Raw genomic sequence first — 18,760 nt, 5'->3', positions numbered from 1 at the left:
ATTGTTCAAATCGGTTGTGTAGTTTCTAAGATAATGAAGTTTCGTGATTTTCACATTTCGATACATTACAGACGAAGTTACAGTCCGATTACGGCAAAATTCAATAGGGTGTTATGAGGCAGCTAGACTTATTAATTGACATTAATTTTGTGGAAATCGGTTCAACCATCTCTGAGAAAAGTATGTGAGTTTATGTAGTCTTTGGAATATGTTTCTTTTCATACCTGGATTTCACATTTTTAAACATAACAGGCAAAGTAATAGTCCGATTACAAAAAAAATCAATAGGGTCTTATGGGGCAGCAATACCTTCCATATGACACTGATTTTATAAAAATCGGTCCAGCCATCTCTGAGAAACACGAGTTTGAAACATAACCTTGAACCTAAAGATCCGATTACAATGAAATTCAATAGGGTCTTATGGGGCAACTAGACCTTTCATCTGCAATTAATTTCATTGAAATCGGTCCAGCCATCTCTGAGAAAATCGAGTGAGATTGGGAGAGCGTTACATACACACACACATACACACACACACATACACACACATACAGAAAATGCTCAGCTCGTCGAACTGAGTCGAGTGATATACGACATCCGGCCCTTTTGAGCACTTTTATACCTTTGGTTTTTGCAGTGATTGCTATACCTTTCTAGGAGAAAGGCAAAAATGTAGAATATATTGGACACGGTGAACAACGTGCTTATAGAATGTGCATAAAAAACCCAAACATGTTCAATGAGAATGTAAAATCTCAAAATTAGAAGTTTTCTTGGAAAATTAGAAAAAAAAACTCGACAAAATTTTCAAACGCGTTTTTTTTTTTGAGACTTTAAATTTTGAGTTGTACCAGTGTTGCACGAAACCGACGAAATGCATTGAGTCGAGGCATGAACCAAGTTAGGTTAGTCGTACTTTCTTCGCGCTCCGAGCTATTTGTTGAACTATCCTGTTATAGCAACGAAAAAGTCGACAAAAAGCCGAGTTATCTAGTTTCCACACAAAACACACTTGTTCAACGTTGAGATATCTAGTTTTGTATTTGATGAATAACATTTTTTTTTGTTATCGTACTTCAACGAGTTTTGGATATGGTATAGTGCTCGATGCGATAAGTGTGATGGCATACTTAACTGAAAACGACAAATTTCGAGTTACCGTGGAATGAGGTGGAATTGATCACCTGAAAATTCATGATAAAAAAGATATAGCTCTTACAACACTAGGTAATTTTAACGTGTCCATAAACGCAACTTTTGCATGATTCATATACCTGTCAAAGTTAACCCTTGCATGCCCGGTGCGATTTTTCATATTTTCGAAAAATTCTTCTAACTCAGTCAAAACTCAATCAAATTTTATCAAACAAGTTCCCAAATAACAAAAAAAAGTATTGAATTCACTTGAAGTAATCTTAGTTGAGGGTTAATTATATTAAATTTGGAGAAGTGAGTAAAGTTTGATAAAAGCTCAAAAAATGTAATTTTCAACAATTATCATTCCATGCCATTAAAGAAATACTGATGAATTCGCAGGAAAGCACAAAGATTTTAATTTCAGAGCTAGTTTTTGAGCTTTTGCAACAAGCCGAATTGAAATCGGTCTAACGACGATCAAATAAAAGCAAATTTAGCAACAAGCAGCTCGTGAACCAAAATAAACAAATTTTAATCTGAAATATCGTTATTTTCGTTTCCAAACTAGCTGTAAATGATATTTTTCAGTACAGAAATCATCATTTATCTTTGGCATATCGAAAAAAAAGCACATTGCCAAAATAATGTATGGATTCAATGGTGATCAATTTCACCCTAATTTACCTCATAGTACCTTATAGAATTATCGAATTTATTTCATGAAGTAGACGATAAAAAATTTCACCAATAGCCATAGAAATTTACTGGAGCACATACCAGTACTTGTTTTAGAATCATACTTTTTCGGGAAAAATGTACATGAAGCTAGTTAATTGGAAATTGTTATGAAAATTGATCAATTTCCCCACGTTCCATGGTACCTTTTTTTTAAGTATTTATGATAAATATAAGTAAATAATGAGTATGTGTGTCCAATAACAAATGGTGACTTCGGCTGTCTTTTCAGCCAAATATTCAACAGAACATGATGATTGAATGAGAAAAATTTAAAACCAACTTACTCATGAATTAAAGTGGATTACCCTAGACCAGCTCTAGTTTAAATCATTATTCGATAATCCGAATATTCGGTAATTTTCATAAATAACTTTTTCCCAGCTCTATTATTCAGTGCATCTCTAATAAATAGATACTGTTCTGATTCGATTCCGAACAGTCTCAAACTTTGACAACTTCAGAATAAAAATCGAGTTATTGCAGCGTGTGTAATAAAAAGAATGATTATTATATAGGTATCACTTTGTTCCTTCAAATGTTTTTTTACCCAGTGCACAATGGTCCAGAAACCAGATTTAGGGGGAAATTTGGGTCTAGAGCTCAATAGCAATGTTTTAGAGAAAAACTTTCTTCTACGAAGTTGTTACATATGATGAAGCGCATATTGAAAAATTATCAAAAATTTGGGTAACCAGAGTTTTCGATGCAAACAAGTATCTAACTTTTTTATCTTTGTAGATAGAAAGGAAACTTGCTCTACGATGTTATAGTTCCCATAATTTTAAGTAACTTTGTAAAAAAAAGTTTTTCTCTATCTTGGAAAACAACCGATTTATATTGATAAAACACATTCTGCGCTCTAACTTCTTTAGAACTTTTTCAGGTTAACAATTTGCAATGCTGATATTGTAAATATCTCAATTCTACTCAAAGTTAGTAATGTTTTTCATCAAAAAACATGCGTTTTTCATTTGTTTGTCTTTTTTTTTTTTTTTTTGAGGCAAACATAAAAAATATCTCTTGGTCTCATTTTGAAAGGCATACTTGACTCTATGAATGGAGGAATTTTTAAAAATATGTTATTTTTTAAATTTAAGTAAATTCAATTTAAAATCATGACAAAAATTTCAATAATTTCATCTATTACTCATAGAAAAGTACGCAGATTAATTTTTCTGGTATTTTTTCTTATAAATAGAAATAATTACCTTCAATTTGATCCAAAAATATCGAAAATCGATCAACTGGTTCAAAAGTAATGATTTTTTTTTAATTAAATACATCGAACACAGTCGTTTTTTTATGCTCACCCTATTTCGAAGTTGGTCACGCAAAGTGCTTCAATTGTGCTCAAAATCGCAGGGATGAATCTATGTGGAAAATAATCGAACCCGTATTTTTTCGTTGGGTTGTTAGGGGAACTAGATCCGAAACAGGGTGACCATAAAAAACCGTTATATTCTATGTATTTAATTTCAAAAAATTCATAACTTTTGAACCAGTTTATCGATTTTCGATCTTTTTGAATCAAATTAAAGGTGATTACTTCTAGTTGTAAGAAAAAATACCAGAAAAATAAATCTCCGTATTTTTCTATGAGTAATAGATGAAATTATTGAAATTTTTGTCAGGATTTTAAATTGAATTTACTCAAATTTAAAAAATAACATATTTTTAAAAATTCCTCCATTCATAGAGTCAAGCATGCCTTTCAAAATGAGACCAAGAGATATTTAATATGTTTGCCCTAAAAAGAATGATTGATGAAAAACATTTAAACTTTGAGTAGAATTGAGATATTTACAATATCAGCATTGCAAATTGTTTCTCTTAAAAAGCTCTAAAAGTCGTTTGAAGACAGTTTTAAGGTGAAACTTGAAATAAAGAAGTTAGAGCGTAAAATGTGTTTTATCAATATAAATCGGTTGTTTTCAAAGACAGAGAAAAACTTATTTTTACAAAGTTACTTAAAATTAACAGAGCTATAACATTGTAGAACAACTTTTTCTTACATTTCCAAAGATAAAAAAGTTAGATACCTGATTGCATCGAAAACTTGCATCACCCTAATTTTTGATAATTTTTCAATAAGCGCTTTATCATATGTAACAACTTTGTAGAGGAAAGTTTTTCTCTAAAGTTTGCTATAGAGCATTACACCCAAATTTCCCTTTAATTTTGGTTTCCGGACTACTGTGCATTGTTTGGAAGTGGTGATAATCGGTCGATGCGATTTCAGGATCATACAGGACCATTTCAGTGATATGTTTTGTGACTTTAGCGACATGTGGCCGAGTGTTAACGTATAAATGAATCACTTTGTTTTGACTTTATTATACTGTGACTGGTTTTCTTTTATCGCATGCCTTTAATGCATCATTTTTCGTCGGAAAAATGCTTCTGTGATGGTTTTACCTTCAATTTTGCGCAAATTTCAGCATGGCTTTAGGACGCTCCTTGTTTTCTACTACGAAATCATCACTTTCGTAGCATTAAAACCATTCGCTACAAGTTCTTCCACTTATGCAGTCTTTACCATATGTTTCTACAATCACGTGCCTCAGCTGCAGATTTTTTTTGAATTAAAAGCAAAAATGAAAGCTTCACACAAATGATATTTCTTCGGTTCAAATTCCGACACAACAAAACAAAAGAGGTCCATCGAAATTAGACCAGTGTGATGGCTTGCGGTTGTTGACTACTGCTTCAACTTACAATGAGACATTTATGATGTTCTTTTATGGTATCTTTTTACCGACTGTCAATGCTGTCAATGATTCAACTGCGTGTTTCGTTGTAGGAGATATAACACTAATAACGTTATACAATCAAAATACTATGAGACTGAACAAACAGAAGGAAATCCGAATCTTTGAGAACGTAAAAATTCTAGAAAATGAAAGGGTTTTGAGAAGAACAACCTGCTAGAAATAATGTGTAGGTAGGTACATATACAACGTATTTTGTTGTTGTTAAAACAGAGCTTCGCTGCTACCGTATTATCGCATATGAGTATCGAAGAATGCTATTGTTGGCTTCCTGGAATAAGCTTCACATCTTGATCATATTATAGCTCTGACGCTATAACTATTGTCTACCTGGAACAAATTGGTTGCCTAGTCGTCTTTTTCTCTTTCATTAAAAATTGAGCCATTGTCTAATAACCACATATTGTTTATTAGCACGAACCGAAATCGTATCCAATGAACGTATCCAATCTAGCATGAAAACCTGTCTAAGGGGTTAGAATCTGCTAGAGGATTTTCCTATACCACAATCCGACCAATAGAATTAAATGAACAGTCTGTTGATAACCAGACAACGGTCTAACGCACCATAAAATAACAAACAACGGGTAACGATACCGGCCACCCCAACTTATGACTACAACACCGACGGTATCGTTCTGGTTCCGAGCTAGTACAAATTACAACAAGAATCACCATGTTCGGTGGTATAACGGAACTGCTATTCCCTATTGCTGCTAACCAGCCCGAGCTGAGCCTACGCTGAACCCGAGGCGGCGTGTTTTCTGTCTGATAAATGTCACCACGAATACCAGACATTGCATTGCTTTAGCCCAACAACGTAAGCCACCGCGTCATATGGATTTCGAAAACAGAGTCGTGAAATTCAGTCTATACATGACTGTACGCTCCATACGAGAGAACAACAACGACACCATTTGTACCGCCAAACAATCGGAAAATTGCACACACTAGAGAACAAAAGGCAGCACACCAGCAGCACTTTCCAGGCGTGTAAATGTGTGTAACAATGAGTGTGTTCTAAAATCCGGGTACCACACAGCATCAGGAAGCGTATCAAACACGTGTGAGGAATTTCACGCTTTGTTCGCCAATGGTAGATCAGATATAAGGTTTGAAATCGCAAATGAAACACTAAACGTCTCTTTGAAAAAAATCAATAAAAAGATAAATTTCTCGTGGTTGAATAATAATGGGACTTCTCTAGCTTTCGATTTTTTTTCCGACATTTCCAAAAATAAAACAGAAAAAAAATCTGTTTAGACAACTTGACATTGCAAAAACCGTAAGTGTTATGATTTTTGTCTCATAAATAAGACAGCTTTCACCTTGCAAGGAGGATGCAAGCATCAACTGCATGACTTGGTATGAAAACCCTCATGTATGCGTGCACTAGGGTAGGAAGCGCTGGTGCAAAATTTTATTAGCAGGAACGCGAACAAGCGATGACGGTTTCCTACCGTTTGTTTGGAAGCATTCCACCTTTTTTTCGTCTGTGTCACTTAGAGAACAGCACAGAACAAACCATGTAATGTCAGCATTTCTCGAGCGCATTTTTGAAACTATCTGATGCGGGAACTCAATTAGAACGTATGTTCTTGGCTGAGATGTTCCAAGGTCGTTGAAGAGAAGCAGCTTATTTGCAGATTCACCACAAACCAAAGTTTTCTAAGCAAACAACAAACGGTAAATTGCTTTTGCATGAAAAAACTTCACGAGCTAACAGTGTTATCATAATAAATAATAAAATCATCACATCACAAGAAAAAGCCCAAAACTTGTTTCATAGGTTATACCTACCTTCGCACACATCAGCCGAATTCAATCTCAGTCCCTCGCGGCAACTCACAACGGGTCGAGGGCTGGTGGTAGTCGTCGAAGAAGATGAAGAAATTTCTGACCCCGGTCCGAAATAGTCATCACTATCAAGCTCCGATTCTCCCCGACTTCCTTCCTCGTACTCATCCTCCTCATCCTCGTTATCAGTCGTCACGCTGGAAGGTTCGGTGGAAAAGCTATGAGGGCCAAACTCAGCTTGGTCGGTTTCACTTTCCTCCGGCTCGTCTATTTGGTCACCGTGGTGGTGCCGGTGGGGATGATGCGTATCCTGATGATGAGATTCCACTTTATTTCTCTGTCTATCATCATCGTCGTCATCGTCATCATTCTCTTTGTAATCATATTCATCATCGCCATCATCAACTTGGTTGGTGGTATCAAAACTTTGGCCAAGTTTCTCAATATTTGATCGATCGATTTCCGGTATTTGCGACGGTGACGGAAGCTCGTGGTTCAATCGGTCATCCTCCTTCTCATTGTCATCGCCGACATCGTCGCTTTCAGGCGGCAAAATTTCATTGTTTGATTGCTGTTCGACACCTTCACCGTACTCGTCTTCGTCACTTTTCTTATCAATTTCGTTCGCTTCCGTTGTGGTCGTGGTTGAAGTCACCGTTGATGGGCGTTGTTCCGCTCCAGCCGGTTCCTCATTTCCATTTTCATTATCAGCTTCCTCATCGAAGCCGTCCTCGTCTTCCCGCTCTTCCTCTTGCTCGTCGTCTTCCCCGTCGGTGAGGGAAGTTATTTCGGAGCTGCTACTCAGACTTGGGCTCGGACTCGAGCCCGGTTCCGGTGCAGTCAAACAGCGATACGAACCGTGTGTATTTTCGCATCCATAAGAGCAGCGCGCCGCATCTTCGCATTCGTCGATGTCTGTCGAATACCGGGGATTTGATGCAAAGGAAATAGTTATTTTGACACGAGAGCTTAAACTGAGAAGCGCAGAATGGGTATTAGCAAATGACACAAAAAAGATGAACAATCGTTTCTTTCCATGCTTGATGACACTCTTAGTAAAGCAGTAAATGGCAAGCAAGCAAATGAGTCATGAAAAGCACACGCGAAATCAGTCAGGTTATGATTGGTAAATATAAATGTGGTATGAATGACAATCTATAATGTATCTAGCAAAATTTTTAGTAACGAAAACTCATTACTCCAATTAAACACATTTCTTTTCATTCAACATTGAATGTACAGGCCATATTGTTTTTGTGGGCAGCACCCCTGCGGCTCGGACGACTTAGAAATATATATGGCTAAGTACACACTTCTGATGCTGACTGCTCATTTTAAAATAATAAAAAGCATGACTAAAGTAATAACTAGCTCCCGCTGGGACGCACTAAAAGTGGAATACAGAAATCAAACTGCCCGTGAAAATGAAACGGAAAGCCCGAAAATGGATTATTTATTATGAATTTAAAATGTACAGTAAATATAACGATGAAATTTGGAATCGGAATTGGAATTATAGCCTTTCTAAACATCACATGGAAAATGACTAGGTGATGTAGCTGGAAACACAAACAACATTGAATGAAAAATGCGAAAAACCTCTTTAACCGGGACCTAGAATATCTAGAAAAAACCTAAAAAATGCCTAAATATCGAAAAGTACAATTAAAACAAAATTATTTTCAAATTGTGATTAAAACATTGTGACATTATTCTCTCTGTTTCTCAATGGCCAATGGGCAGAAATCAACTCCTGAAGCTATTTTCAATTTTAAATTGCCGATTTATGGTTTTCAAAAATCAGCCCAGCAAGGCCAAATGCCGTCTCCTCAGCTGGTCGCTAAGTAGGGTACTGGCCTAACAAGCCAATCTTCGTACACGTAAAAGTTGAATGGTGCGAAACCACATCAATGTTGTGCGGAATCAGCACAGCTGAGGTTTAAGATTGAGACCTGTACAACGAATATGTATCACACAGGACACATTTAATGCTCTAGCCTCTTTTGAATGTATTACGCTGCTGCAAACCACTACACTATAAAGTATCACCTAGTGTTCAGCAGGCCTAGTGACCAGCAATCAATAATGATAAGTTGGGTTCTTACTTTATGGATGAAAATGTTAACTGTTCGATCCATCTTCATGAATCCGGTTATTTGAAAATATTATTGTATCTTCAACAAATCAAAAAGACATTGAATTTATCAAAAACATACTGCATTTCACTATGATTTTGTTTTATTCATAGGCAAAAAAAAAACAAAATAGACCGTGTTTTCAGAGATGCCCGATCGTTGTACCGGCTTACGAAAACGAACTTGTTCTGTGAGCGCCCTAAACCGAAGATTACCAAAACATCACGATTCTTTTTATGTATGACACATGTTCTGCTTTTGATCAATGTGTTCATTAAAAGGTTAAAAGATAAAGTGTTTTGTTGCTATCTCTAGCGATACCGCTTACTGTGCAACGTGCGTGCTGTTTGAATGAACCGTTGCGTAGTTCAGTCAACAGTCAATTAGAGCTGTTATTTATCGCATGACATAAACAGTAGCCAATGCCAATGGAAATTGACGTTTGGCGGTAGACATTGAAAAACTGGGAAAATGGAAATTTCGAGTAGCGTTAGGTATCAGAAGTATTGTCTCCTCGAATAAAGAGGCCATCTACATACCACGTGGACAGATTGGGCCATCCACATACCACGTGGACAGATTTTGAACGATTTTCCCCCTCCGTGGACAACAGCCCATATAAATTCAAAAAAAAATGTATGGACCGTGGACATTAGCCAACCCGTGAAAAAAGCACGGTGATCTTGAATCTACTTCACATTGTTAAATTGATTGTTCCTGTGACTTATTCATAGTAATAGAGAATGCAATTTTTACAGGGAACTGAAGCCTCTTAAAGTCGAACGGTAGATCTAGAGGCATAAGTGGTATCCTTGGTATAAAAACTGTTTCATTTCATATTTTTGAGCATCTTTCTAAAATATAGCGTTCGACCAATGCACTTGGGTTTATTTGCAGCCATAATGTTGACTAAAAACTCAAGTTATCTTATTATACACACATACTAATTATCAGTAAGTAAAGCAAAGCCTTGGTGCTACATTCCGTATCGGAACTCGACTTTTTGTTTGAGTCTCTCCCGAGCCAAGACTCGAACCTACGACAACTGGCTTGTTAGGCCAGCATCGTTCCTCGAGACCAGCAATATAACTATAATATATACCGCAATGTTCAGTCAACTGGTACCACATAAATTATTAATTTACAATAAACTCAAAATACACTGAAATTACGTAATAGATAGCCTAAGCTCACCTCTGATATTGAAAATCAATGCCTGCTATGTCTTCGCGTTTTACTTTTCTGGGCAAAGAATATCAATATCATCCTTATGGTTGAACATCAGTCTTCGTGCATTAATGACCAATTTGGAAATAAGGGGACTATCTTCACATTTTCCTCAAGTTTTGAACCACTTCCAATGAAGAAATAAAACCCACACCATACCAAACGTTCGGACACCTATTTTCGGTTTTGGGAAGTCAACTCTGATCTATAAATCTAATATCAGGAAGTATTTGAATATTTTCTTCTGCTTTCCACAGTGTTTCAGCAACCAGAGGTTGCCATCTTGAATTTGAAAGTAGCGTTAGATTTTCTAAAAATAGTTTTTTTTCAAGAAATATCTACATCATTTTAACATTTTCTTCAGTTTAACACAGCTTCGCAGAAAGCAAAAATCACGAAATTGATTTCAAAATAACGTCCAAGCCTTCTTCTCTGTTGAGCAAACTTTCCAGAAAATGTAAGTCCTCATGTGGGATTTATAACTAAACATATTGCAGTGCATATATTCGTTTTCGCAAAATGCTGAAACCGGAAGTCGTCATCTTGAATTAAAAAAAGGTCGTTGGACTTTTATTGCTGGTTTTTAATGGTCATCCTGGTTCCGCAAATACTAATGTTGGGAGGTTTGTAAAGGTTTTTCACAGTTTTATGCAGCTTGCCAGAAACCAAAAGTCGCCATCTTTGTTTTAAAAAACATCGGATATCATATTCCGGTCTCTAGACAACAACTTCTGGCCATGACCGACCAATGACATGAAAGTTATCGTACTCACTCAAAAAGTTCCCATAATGCACTAAAACACCTGACTTTCTCATCAAATAAGACCCCCTCCGTCTTTAATAGTTGCCCTTCCCCGTTTTCGACATCGTGCTTCGGTCTCTGGAAGTCAGTTTCCGGCTTTCAGACATGATCAAAGGCCTGAGAATTATCGTATTCATTCAAAATGTTCTAGTAATGCATGAAGAGAGAGATGAGTGACTTCGAAGTTGAATCACAGAAAGATAAACTCTTCCCCCGAGTTTGGAAAAGGTATGTAGATGATGTATTTGCCCTTGTTAAAGAACGATATTTGCCCCAAACATTAAACCTACTAAACTCAAAACACGCCTCAATAAATTTCACCGTTGAAAAAGAGAAAGATAAAAAACTGCCTTTCCTGGATTTGCTAATCACGGAAAAAAAAGACGGCACTTTGAAATTCGGCATCTATAGGAAACCGACGTCTACAGACCGCTACATAACAGTGGACTCCAACCACTTCGGTGCCCAGAAACAATCGGCCTTTCATGCCATGGCGCATAGACTCTTTACCATTCCTTTGGAGAAAGATGAATTTGAAGTAGAAAAGGGCAGAATCTACAAAGCAGCCGAACAGAATGGTTTTAACAAGGTATTCGTTCAAAAAATACTCCGGAAACATGAACGGAAGAAACACCGACAAGATGCAACCACACTTCAACCGGAAAAAGAAATCCCCACTAGAATCAGCTTGCCGTTCTACCCAGTTCTAACAAACCCAATCAAAAATGTTCTAGAACAACAAGGTCTCGCAGTAGCACACAAAAGTGGCAACACATTGCCGGAGATTTTATGTAACCTGAAAGATAAGGTCCCCAGCGATGAGCAGTCTGGAATCTACCAGATTCCATGCAAAGATTGCACTGCTGTATATATTGGACAAACACGCCGCAAATGCAAAACTCGTCTAAAGGAGCATAGAAAAGCAGTTAAACACAATAAATTTTGCGAATCAAGCGTAGCGGCACATACGATCAGCCAAAACCATGAAATTGATTGGAAAAGTGCTAAACTGGTAAAACCAGTGCAGAAGGTGTCATTGTTAAATGCCTGGGAGTCGATGTATATCGCCAATGCTGGAAAACCTTTGATGAATGAGGATGATGCACCGATAATATCGCCTCTCTTCAACTTGATAAGGCAGAGAGCGTAGGTCGCCACATTCCTCTCCAGACATTTGGTTAGCCGTAAGAAAATATAGTAATCAGTTTGACATCGGGCCTCGTCCTGAATGATGAGCAGAATTTTGCTCGAAACCGGTCGACGGTACAGGTAAATTTTAATCTGTTTACTTGTTAGATTTAGTAAGAGTAATAAGTGTTGGTGTCTGGTCCTTGATATCGTTCGTCATATTAAGCTCTTACGGTAGCACGAAACAAGTTTTGAAGTGGAATGCGTAGTTCATGGTTCAGGCATTCTAGAGATATGCTGGAACATACATACATACATACATACAAAACTTGTTTTTTATATAAATACATATATTTACAAAATATGCAAATATCTGGAGATTTCTATATTAAAGTATAAGCCAAACATCATTCAATCTAGATAGAATGATTTGCTTCTCATTGTCTCTTGCATTCAAAAACATGCGCTCAAACTATTAAATATTCAGCTCTTATGGTCGCCATATTATGTTTTTACAATTTATGGGGCTGATTTGCAGTAGTAGCTATTGTTGTCTTCACTCAATCGACAGGATAATGCCATCAATTGGGTTTCACACGTTCTTCAAAGCAGCAAAAATGTGAGCGAAATTATTTTTGTTCGAAAAAACTGATTTTGGAGCCGTAGTGTCTTCAGCAAAGTTGTTTTATTACTTATTCTTCTTCCAATAGAAGTTGAAATTTAGCGGTTAATCTCTTTGAAAGTGAGAAACGAATATTATTATTCATATTTTGGTTTGATTAATGTTGTAGCACACATTATAAGAAACAACTTTGTCGAAGACATCATACTTATATTTGCCAATTTTAAATGAAATATGTTGGAATTCTTGGTGCCCTATCATTTGTCGAAACGCGTCAACTTACGTCAAAGTGTCGCATAGTAATTGCTCGCTCGGTTCGTCGCTTCAACGTTATGTTTACGAGAAAACTCATTCAACTCTCTAGAAATGTTGGTGAATAGAAGCAAAACCTGTGTTTTCTAGTGTAATTGATGGAACAACTTTGCTTAAGTCACTACGACTCTAAAATTAATTTCTAACTCGCACCGATATCGGATCCACACCATACGAATTAGTTACACCATTCTATCGAAAAGGGGAAAGGTGTAGTATACTTAAGTATCAAAAGACGCCCCTATTCTTATGACGCGAATACGGTGTCTCCTCTAGAATTTTGGAGCTTACGCACGCATACTACAGTTTACGTTCACGTGTGCTGGTGTAGGTTGGCGTAGTATAGCGCCAGCAAGTCGCTCCAGGAGTCTTCTTAGAATGAAGTGTTGCATGAATATACTGCCGGTGGTCACTTTTGAGTTATCATCGGGAATCGACTTAACTGTTATCATATTTTCTGGGAAAATTTTTTTTTGTCCCATATTGAAAGTACCCGCATTACAGTCCCACTGCATAGTGGTGCAAAGTGCAAACATATAATTTTGCTCCAGATTAGTGTATAACGGATTATTTTAAGCATATAGAAGTATGTCATTTAATTAACTAGACTAGTGTGTTCTGTAGTACAATCTACGTTGCCAATGATACTGCCGGTTGCTGGTTGAATTTTTATGTGATGGGACAAAATATGCGAGTATTTTTTAAATGTACCCGCATATTTTGTCCCATTTTGTCTTTTTTCAAGTTATATAACCTAAAACCAATTCCATCCATGCTGTTATGGTCGTTGGTTTTGGATGTAATTACTGGCAATCCGAAAATTCACGGATAATATTAAATCGCCGTTTTCTCAACATGTTGTTTTTCATTATGGGACAGTTATCCGGGTACCGGCAGTATAGCAAAGCGTAGACTCGACAAATCCTTTTGATCGACCGTCAAAGCAAAGCCTTGGTGCTACATTCCGATTCGGAACTTGACCTTTTGTTTTGTTATACACAGACTTTGCAGCCAATTTCGGGGCTAGCGCTACGATCCTACTGACACTAATAGTCTCTCCCGAGCCGAGAATCGAACATATGAAGACTGGCTTGCTAGGCCAGCAGAGACCGACCGTCATAATCTGAAAATATCTGAGTTACATGGACCAGAAGACACTTAGACTACGGGCGTTAGTGCTGTGGCGGTGGTATATGGAGATACTAACGAAGTGGTTGATGAATTTGTTCATCTTGGGACTAGAGATGGTCGGGTTTGATGTCTTTCAAACCCGTACCCGACCCGAACCCGAACTCGTAACGCGTAATAACGAGGTGGGCCGTAAAGTGAAGGGTCGGTTTACGGCTACAAATAGGTCAGGGCTTGTTACGGGTTCCGTAGCTAGCCTAGATCCCACAGCCCACAGATCCGTACAAAATTTTTGCTCTACAGGACACTGATCTCTCCGGTGGCGCTCTATAGACATGAATTGTGGACGGAGAAAGTGGCCGATCGGCCAGCGTAAAATCCTACGATCAATACTCAGTAACAAACTAGAAGAGGAGTGTGGCGTAGGCGCACGAATCACGAGCTGTTCGAAGTTTACAAAAACGCTGATTTGGTCAAGCTGACGAAATACGGCAGGTTATAGTGAACAGGAAAACACTGGTCAACAAAAGCGAAAAAAATGTTCTCTGGAACTCAAACTGGAAAAAAACACCCCTGTGATTTTTGGTGCTCGGAAGTGCATAAAGTCTCCAGAGAATTAAATGAAGTTTTCCCATAAGCAAACGTAGCAGCGACGAACCCGGCGAACAATTGCTCTATAGCCTTTTGACCCTCTTTCGACCTGGCTAAGAGTACCAAAATTTACAAGAATTGTTATTAAACCCTAATTTTTTTTTTTTTTGCAGTCCGAGCTCTATTCAGGGTGAGCCTGTGCTGACAACCAGTCGGAAAAACGTGAAAAATAATGTGCTAGAGCTTACACTGGTACAATATGCAAGATTACAGCTTTTTAACTGTTCCTTTGAATTTTTGGAGCCAAATCTGAAAAGTCTAAAAGATTTACTAGGGACACCAAAATTCACAGGAATAGCTAAAAAGTAATAATCTTTCATATGTCTGCAGTTTGTGTCCTGGGACAAATTCTATGTTGGCCAGTATATTATTTCGCAGATACTCGGATAGAGGCCAATGACATCGAGGCCATACTCGCACGCGTTGGATATGTTCTGTCGACGAGGATGCCCAAGCAGCGTGTATGACGGGCGACTAGAGAAGAACAGCCCAAGACCAAGACCGGATTCGGCACAGGATTTATAAAATCTGTAGCCATAGAAGTAAGTTAGTAAACAATGTTAGGTAGATTTATTATCTAAATAAAAAGAATTTTCGAAACAGCATTTTTTGAGATATTAAATTTGCGAACTTGTATCGAAATAGAACATATTTTTTCCAATGGATATATCTTATTCAGATTCAGGTATTACCTACACTATCGACAGCTTCGCCAAAGATGCCATACTCATCAAACAAACTGTTTTTTTTTTATTATTTTAAATTTATACCGTAACATCACTTTCAGATAAAGCCCTTTTAAAATGCATTCGTGATTTTTTATGCATAAGAAATGTCATAAATCGACATCTTTTTTAACGTTCATCATTTATTTTCTGTCGTACAGATTATAACTCCAGACCAGCCTTGTGCCGCGTCAAATAAATGATAGATGAAGAACATTCAATTGGAGCCAAGCTCAAAAATTTTCAAAGTCCCAGAAAGTCGAATTTTTTGAAAAAAAAAAACAAAAATTCGAGATAACACAGGTCTCGACAATTTATGCATTTCTAAGATTTTTGGCACCAGAAAAAGTTTTGGTTATCGACAGTTTCATAAACTACTACCCGTGTTTTTTCATGGATATTTTTTGAAAAACTTTGACCGCTTTTGGGGCACGTGTTCCCTAAGTCCGATTGAGCTTAAATTTTGCATGGAGGCTTTTTCGAGAAGACGAAACTTTTGAACAATACTTCTAAGCTATATTCATGAGTCAATTTTTTTTCTTACAACTCATTCCCGCCGACAAAGAGCAAAAACAGTTCGGTAAAGTAACATCTTTGAATCAAATTTTCTCTTCAAATCTAGTTTATTTTGGATGAATTATCGATATAAAGCAACTTTGTTTTTATTTCCGTCACGTTATATCGAAGCTAAAAGTATTTTTTAAATTTTTGCAAGAATGTTAATGGTTTTTTTTTCGTGTTGGGTATTTTATCACTGCGACCATTTTTTTGATCTTTTATGACATATGTCCTTTTTAATTTTGCTAAGTCAGGATAACGTACCACTATTGGAAGTGGCCGTCATGATATGACCAATAGCATTAGTCCAGTCTGGTATTACACTTCGCATGAAGCGAATAGCCGTACTGGGAGTTGTTCTCCAGATTTCAGAGGGTTCTAACAGCCCCCTATTGAAGAACTTATGTCTTTTATTAATATTTGCCGGACATCGTGGCGTGGTCCCCGTGGTTCTGTGGTTAGTGATGTCGGTCGGCTAGCTCTCCCACATGGTTGTGATATCGGGTTCGATTCCCGATCGAGTCGAGGATCTTTTCGAGCTGGAAATTTTTTTGACTCAGCACTGGGGCACGGTGTTTCGTTGTACTTATCTTACACATACAAAATGTGCCAAAAACAATATCGATAACGAATTTTCTCAACTAATCTAGTTGATCGAGACCGCTATTAGCCCCAAGGCTAAGCGTGCGATATTGTTGTTGTGTTGTCGGACATCGGCATAACAGGTGTTCCGAGTCTTCTTTTTCCATGCCACATAAGCGACACGTATCATCTTGAAGTTTTTTCATAAGCTTCAAGTGATAACGGCTCGGACAATGCCCTGTTATTAGACCAGTAGATGTGCTTAGATCTTTCTTTGAAAGCTCCAGTATTTTGCGAGTCATAGGACCGTTCGGTGTTATAAACTTCTTTGACTGCCTACCAATGGAAGTATTTGTCCAGTTGGACTCCACCTTCGAAATTTCCCATGCTTTCAGCTCCATTTTAAATGAAGTAGCGGATAAGCCACAGAAAGGTTCTGGTCCTAGGAACTGATGAGACGATCCAAGTCTTGCAAGTTCATCGGCTTTTTCGTTCCCATCGATTCCACAGTGACCAGGAACTCAATATAAATTGACTTGATTATTGCAACCCAGTGTTTGAAGCGATTGAGAACACTCCCAAACAAGTTTTGATGTGCATGTTGCAGACTTCAGAGCATTTAAAGCTGCTTGACTGTCGGACATGGTGCAAATGTTTGAGTGTCTGTATTTCCTGCGTTGGTATATAACAGAACATTCTAGTATAGCTTGGACTTCGGCTTGGAAAACGGTTGGCCATCGACCCGTCGGAATTGATAGATCTACTCCTGGGCCTGTTACTCCAGCTCCCACTCGATCGTTCATTTTTAGCCATCTGTGTAAAACCCAATTGATCCCGGACGGAGATCGGGACCCCCGCGTTCCCAAACATCGCGCTCAGGTTTAGCTATTTGATATCTTCTTTCAAAGTTGTATCTTTTCTCCATCCAGTCTTCATTGTTGGTTACTAGGGTATTGATACGAATAGTTTTTAGAATATTTAGATGACCTGTTAGGTCACCTTCAAAGAGTTTTAAGAGTCTTTTAATCCTTAAAATGTTAATGGTTACTCAAACATGCGCGAAAACCTATTTTCCATAACCTATCAGTATGTTTAAAACTTTTTTATGTCCATTTAGATAGATTTTTCAGAAACAAAAAAGAAAATTTTTAATTGATACAAGAGGTTACTCAAAGATGCGTGAAAACCTGTTTCACATCACCTATCAGTTTTTTAACCATTCTTATGCCCATTGAGAGATAATTTTATTAAACAAAAACAAATTTTTTTTAATTGTTGCAATACTGTGAATTGTTACTGAAGGATGCGTGAAAATCTATTTTCCATCACCTAGTAGTATTTTTAAACCTTTCTTATGCTTATTTAGGACAATTTACTCATTGGTTTCATTGGTTTAAAATTTACTACAAACATTTTTTGAAGCAATTTATATCCCAAAAACAGGTGCTGTATCATTTATTTTCAATTTCAATACATCTTAAAAAGTTACGTTATGTCGAGTTACGTTATATCGAGTTACGGTATGTATCGAGGTTGCCTTATATCGAGATATGACTGTAATTTCAAACATTCTTGACACATTCTCGACAAAAAAGGCATTTATCAAGCTACTTCCTTATATCATAAACCCAATTCTTTGATACTAATTTGATACTCCATTATGTCACATTTTTTCACCGGAAGCAAACGGCAAAACTCCAAACTCAATCATTCCGTGCAGCCATTATTCACCCGAACGCCAGCAGATCCACTTTGGCGTGAACTTTCCGAGAACAAAGCTTGTCCGGCATCGATATCGGCCTGGGCGCGACGTACAGTGAAAACTCCGAACAAACCGACAAAAAGTACAGCCACAAACGTACGGTGAGCCCACGCTAAAAATTTTTAGTACTTCCTCCTCCCGCTCCTCCGTAGGGAATTGTGAATGCATTCTTTCGGTACGGTAAAGAGATTCTTCTTCATCTTCGCCGGTAATGGAGAAGTTTATTTTCGGTTATCTGTTATCCAAACAGTGTTCAAAATAATATGAAGAAGATTAGGGATTATGCTGAAGAGAGTTTGAAATGAATTTGCTTTCCTGGGGGCCAGTATTTGGCAGGATAAACTCGGGTTTAATGGCTATGGGCAGGTTTAAAACATTACACTTTCCCGTGAAGAGCTCCTGCACCTCACCGTTGAAAATTTGCCATACCATGGCAGCAACAATGCAAAACAGATTATTGTACCACAAACACACGCACAGAGGGGAGGAAGTTTTTCATAGCCGAAACTTTTTCGTTTTCCAACGAGGCTGGAAGGGAGCCAAAAAAAAATACTAACAACATCAAAAAACAGCCCCAATGGACAAAGACAGTAAGCATCCGGAGCGTACCTGCAGTTTGAATGTGTAAATTTTGTTTCGGTTCATTTCAATAAACCCAATGAATTTGGACTATGTGAGTTCCCCC

At 37.5% G+C, this 18,760-nt stretch overlaps 1 protein-coding gene across 4 annotated transcripts in view; it reads right to left on the bottom strand.

Annotated features, from left to right (window-relative positions):
- The window catches only part of LOC129726057 (fibrillin-1), a 238,438-nt gene that overhangs the window by 58,194 nt on the left and 161,484 nt on the right, over nt 1–18,760 (bottom strand). For all 4 annotated transcript variants that reach the window (XM_055682623.1, XM_055682624.1, XM_055682625.1 and 1 more), the window contains exon 7: nt 6,447–7,358. In XM_055682623.1, coding sequence (XP_055538598.1) covers nt 6,447–7,358 — 912 coding nt within the window. The remainder of the gene's footprint in view (nt 1–6,446; nt 7,359–18,760) is intronic.

Source organism: Wyeomyia smithii, chromosome 2 (assembly GCF_029784165.1).
Source record: "Wyeomyia smithii strain HCP4-BCI-WySm-NY-G18 chromosome 2, ASM2978416v1, whole genome shotgun sequence".
NCBI lineage: Eukaryota > Metazoa > Arthropoda > Insecta > Diptera > Culicidae > Wyeomyia > Wyeomyia smithii.
This window is presented reverse-complemented; position numbering and strand designations above follow the sequence as displayed.